This window comes from Arachis ipaensis, chromosome B06 (assembly GCF_000816755.2).
Source record: "Arachis ipaensis cultivar K30076 chromosome B06, Araip1.1, whole genome shotgun sequence".
NCBI classification, from domain to species: Eukaryota; Viridiplantae; Streptophyta; class Magnoliopsida; order Fabales; family Fabaceae; genus Arachis; species Arachis ipaensis.
In genome coordinates, this window is record NC_029790.2 from 57,325,187 (window position 1) to 57,330,073 (window position 4,887).

General features: G+C 41.3%; 1 protein-coding gene across 1 annotated transcript; it reads right to left on the reverse strand.

The window, feature by feature from the left end:
• LOC107646892 lies at positions 1,235–2,266 on the reverse strand. Its single transcript, XM_016351034.1, has 2 exons — positions 1,586–2,266; positions 1,235–1,465 (listed from the first exon to the last, which is right to left on the reverse strand). Exons 1-2 carry the CDS (start codon positions 2,264–2,266, stop codon positions 1,235–1,237), a joined length of 912 nt encoding a protein of 303 aa, XP_016206520.1.

Genomic DNA, 4,887 nt, shown 5'->3' on the forward strand with positions numbered 1-4,887 from the left:
ATATAATGATAATATCATCCTATTATCTCTCTTCTCTCATAAATCGAGTCCGGTTTGTCAAACTGAGATTATTTACGAAAAATCGAATTAAAACTCCTAACCGATACGGTTCAAAAACTAGATTCCTCGTGATTGCATTATCGAGCTTGTCTCGGAAAAGGTTCTAACTTAAATATGACATAATGACAATGAGGATTGAGATACTTGATGATATATCAAAGGTTTTCCCCTTACTGATCTTCTGGAGAAATTCGTACTTTCACAATAGATCTCGCGTACTCGAAAACCGGGGTTGTTACATTCTACCCTCCTAAAAGAAAATTTTGCCCTCAAAATTTCAGTTACCTGAGAATAAATGCGGGTAATCAGCTTTCATCTTATCTTCCAGTTCCCAAGTGTGCTCTTCTTCTCCTCTTTGTCCCCAAGCTACTTTGACTAAGCGAACAGTCTTGCCTCTCAGCTGCTTATCGTTTCTTTCTACGATCTGAACTGGTGATGCTTGATATGTCAAATCGTTTCGTAACTGTACTGTCTCTGGTTGTAAAATATGACTCTCATCGAGAATATATTTCTTAAGTTGCGAGACATGAAAAACATCATGAAGGTTTGACAAATATGGAGGAAGGGCTACTTGATAAGCTACTAGACCGACTCTTTTAAGTATTTGGAAAGGTCCTATGTATCGAGGGTTAAGCTTTTTAGTCTTAAGAGCTCTACCTATTCCAGTAGTCGGGGTTACTTTAAGAAATAGAACGTACCCCTCACAATCACTCCCGTCTAATGTAACTCTTACAGAATTCAGATATAAAGTATGAGATAGAAATGGTTTAATATCTAAACTATCAGACAGAATAACAGCAGTTCTTTCATAGCAATCAAGGAAAACATGATACTTAGATAACCAATCTAACCCTAGAATAACTTCTAAACCACATAGAGGCAAACAGATTAGATCATGTATAAAAGTTCTGTTCCTAATAGTGAATGGTACTTGCAGGCACACTAAACTAGTCAAAGCATTTTGGGACGCAGGTGTATGGACAATCAGATCAAAGTTCAACTCAGAGAAATCTAGTCCCAACTCACGAGCAACAGTTAAAGAGATAAAGGAATGCGATGCACCCGAGTCATATAGTACAGTTAGAAATCGATCTTTGACAATACACTGACCTTGGATCAGGGCGTCTAATTGCATAGCATCATCAGCAGTCATGGCAAACACTCGACCTTGTTGCTAGGTTCGTATTGGATTTCGAGAAAGTCCTTTTGGGCAACTCCTCGCCAAGTGTCCCGGTTCCCCACAATTGTAACAAGTAAATGTTCTGATTTGGCAAGGCCTGGTACCATGATCCTTTCCACACTGCCTACATGCAATATTCACTTGTGCCTGTTGAGGTCGTTTACCATTATCCTGCCTTGGTCTACCTCCGTTTCCACCCGTAGGGCGAGTAGGGATGTTACCAACCTGTGGGTTTCTTCGATGTGGCACACCAGGTGTCTTGAAGTTTGTCCTTCGTGGTTGTCAATTATAATTATTGTAGTTCCTTGGTGGAAATCCTTGACGACTTGCTTTAGAGGCACTCACCTTCTTAGCACATTCTTCTACTAACTTACACTTATTAACCAGCTCAGCAAAATTTTGTATCTCCAATGGAACTACTGAACTCATCAGATCCTCACGAAGGCCCCCTTCGAACTTCAAACACTTCCATTCTTCAAAGTCAGCAGGATTCCCTTGGCAGATCATGGAGAAACGGCACAAGTCATCAAACTTATGGGCATATTCTGCAATAGTTATGTTACCCTGTTTCAGCTGCATAAGTTCCATCTCCTTAGCATCACGAGCTGCCCTCAGAAAATACTTCTTATAAAATTCATCCTTAAAAGTATTCCAAGGAATAACGCCTTCATCTTGTTGCAACAGTCGCTGTATCCCCTGCCACCAATGCTCAGCTTCTCCTTCCAGCATATAAGTAGCGAACTCCACGTGTTGGCCTTCCGGAACATGCTGTGCTCGCAGTGATCGTTCGATAGCTCGAAACCAGTTGTCAGCATCAGTCGCAACGAGTGTACCTTTAAACTTAGGTGGTTTAACCTTCAGAAAAGTTGCAAGGGTGATAGGTCTTTCGAAATGCCCCAAGTTATTCTCATCATTTCGACTATCTTCCCCATGCTCATTCTCATTCTCATTTCTCACTCCAAGACGATCAACAGCCCTAGCCGCTGCTACTGCAGCCTCACGCACTACCTCAGCCACAGCGTTCATGGTAGTCATAAATGTTTCCTGTTCCCTCTCGTAGTTAACATTAGGAATTCCTTCCCGTACGCCTCGTCTCCGTGAACCCATCATGGTCCTGTTCACACCAAACAATCATTATTAAGGTGATCAGTCTTAACACTTCAAGTCAAGTGTGAACCCAGCATTACTAGCCGGATATGGCTTTCCTGTTGGCTATACCCCTGTGTACAGGAAATAACCCTTCTGCTACCACAGGGTCCACTGCACGCAGGAAATAACACATCTGCCACTGCAGGGTTGTATGCCGACACACCTTCTGTATACAGGAAATAACCCCTCTGCCACTACAGAAATGGAACAGGTGGTCACGGTACTTCTGTAGCTGGAAATAACCCCTCTGCCTTACAGAAATAAAATATGGACCTGTACCGCAGGAAAGCGTTTCTCAGTGGTTGCACCATTATCTATCTGACTGCTACAATGCAGTAGATGAACATATAGATATCTTTGAGGTTGCCTTAATGCAACAGATGACCTCTCAATAGGTCCTCTACTCTTTATCATATTACTCTCTTCGCTTTGTCTCTTTATTCTGCTCTGTTTGTTCCTTTCTCTGCGCTTCCTCACTTTATTCTGTTTTCTCTATTTAACGTATATATTTAAAGTTTATGTAAATTTCGGTATGATTAGTTAGCCTGCCCCAAGTATAGGTTCATTAAGTCTATACTGAAACAGTTTTACTTTTCATATAATACCTAACCCTATTCGCAAATCAAGAACTAACTATGTTGCCCTAGTTCGTTCACTAGTCTCTGTCTGTTTCTCTGTTGTTAAAAATTATTTACGAAAAATCAAATTAAAACTCCTAACCGATACGGTTCAAAAACTAGATTCCTCGTGATTGCATTATCGAGCTTGTCTCGGAAAATGTTCTAACTTAAAGATGACATAATGACAATGAGGATTGAGATACTTGATGATATATCAAAGGTTTTTCCCTTACTGATTTTCCGGAGAAATTCGTACTTTCAGAATAGATCTCGCGTACTCGAAAACCGGGGTTGTTACATTCTCACTTAGGGACAAAGCAGCCAAGTGGCTGGAATATTTCCCAAGGGAAAGCTTGACAACTTGGGAAGACATGGTGAACAAATTTTTAGCAAGATTTTACCCTCCTCAACGAATCAATAGGCTGAGAGCTGAGGTCCAAAATTTTAGGCAACAAGATGGTGAGACTCTATATGAAGCATGGGAGAGGTTCAAGGACTTAACAAGGAGGTGTCCACCTGACATGTTCAACGAATGGGTGCAGCTGCACATTTTCTATGAAGGACTCTCTTATGAGTCAAAGAAGGCCATAGACCATTCATCCGGAGGATCTTTGAACAAGAAGAAGACTATTGAGGAAGCCATAGATGTTATTGAAACAGTAGCAGAGAACGATTACTTCTATGCTTCCGAAAGAGGGAACACAAGAGGAATAATGGAGCTAAACAATGTAGATGCTCTGTTGGCCCAAAACAAGCTCATTACTCAGCAGCTGGCTTACCTCACCAAGAAGATGGAGATGAACCAAGTAGCAACAATCTCCACTTCATCAACAACCCAAGAAGGAGTGAATGAAGAAGTAGAGGGGAGTCAGGAGCAAGCCAATTACATTGGGAATTCACCAAGGAAAAACTATGATCCATACTCTAAGACCTACAACCCTGGATGGAGAAACCACCCAAACTTTGGTTTGGGTGGGGAAGTGAGCAAGATCAAAACCAAGACCAGAGATGTTACAACTCCAACAACAACACATCTCCACACGCCTATCAAAACCAAAATAGCATATCTGCTCCCAATCACCCATTAATTGATGACAAGGTCTCTAAGATCGAAACCTTAATTGAAGGAGTATGCAAAGACATTCGAAACAGTAAAGCATTCAGAGAGGAAGTGCAGTCAAACATGCAGAATCAAAATGCCGCCATCAAGAAACTGGAGACACAAATCAGCTATCTATTTAAGCATCTTCCTAACCACAACTTTTGCTATGATGCCCATTCAAGAAAAAAGGAGGAGTGTCAAGCTATCACACTTAGGAGTGGGAAGGAACTGAAGGAGCGTCCCCAAAAACCACAAGAAGAAGGCTCAAATGAAAAGGGAGAAGAGCAAGATGGAGTTCAACCTCCCACGCCAAGTCTGCAGAAAGAAAAAGGGATACCACAACTGAACATCTCAAGAGCTCCATATCCCCAGCTATTGAAGAAAAGGGAAGATGACAACCAGTTCTTGAGATTTTTAGAAATCTTCAAGAAACTACAAATCAACATACCCTTTGCTGAAGCCATAGAACAAATACCACTCTATGCCAAGTTTTTGAAGGAGCTAATGACTAAGAAGAGAAGCTGGAAGAACAATGAGACTGTGATACTAACCGAAGAGTGTATTGCTATCATTCAGCATAAACTACCCCAGAAACTGAAGGATCCTGGGAGTTTTCAGATCCCTTGTATTATAGGAGAAATCACAGTGGAGAAGGCTCTTTGTGACTTAGGGGCCAGCATCAATTTGATGTCAGTAGCTATGATGAGAAAGATGAAAATTGAGGAGGCTAAACCAACAAAAATGGCCCTACAACTGGCAGACCGATCGTTTAAATT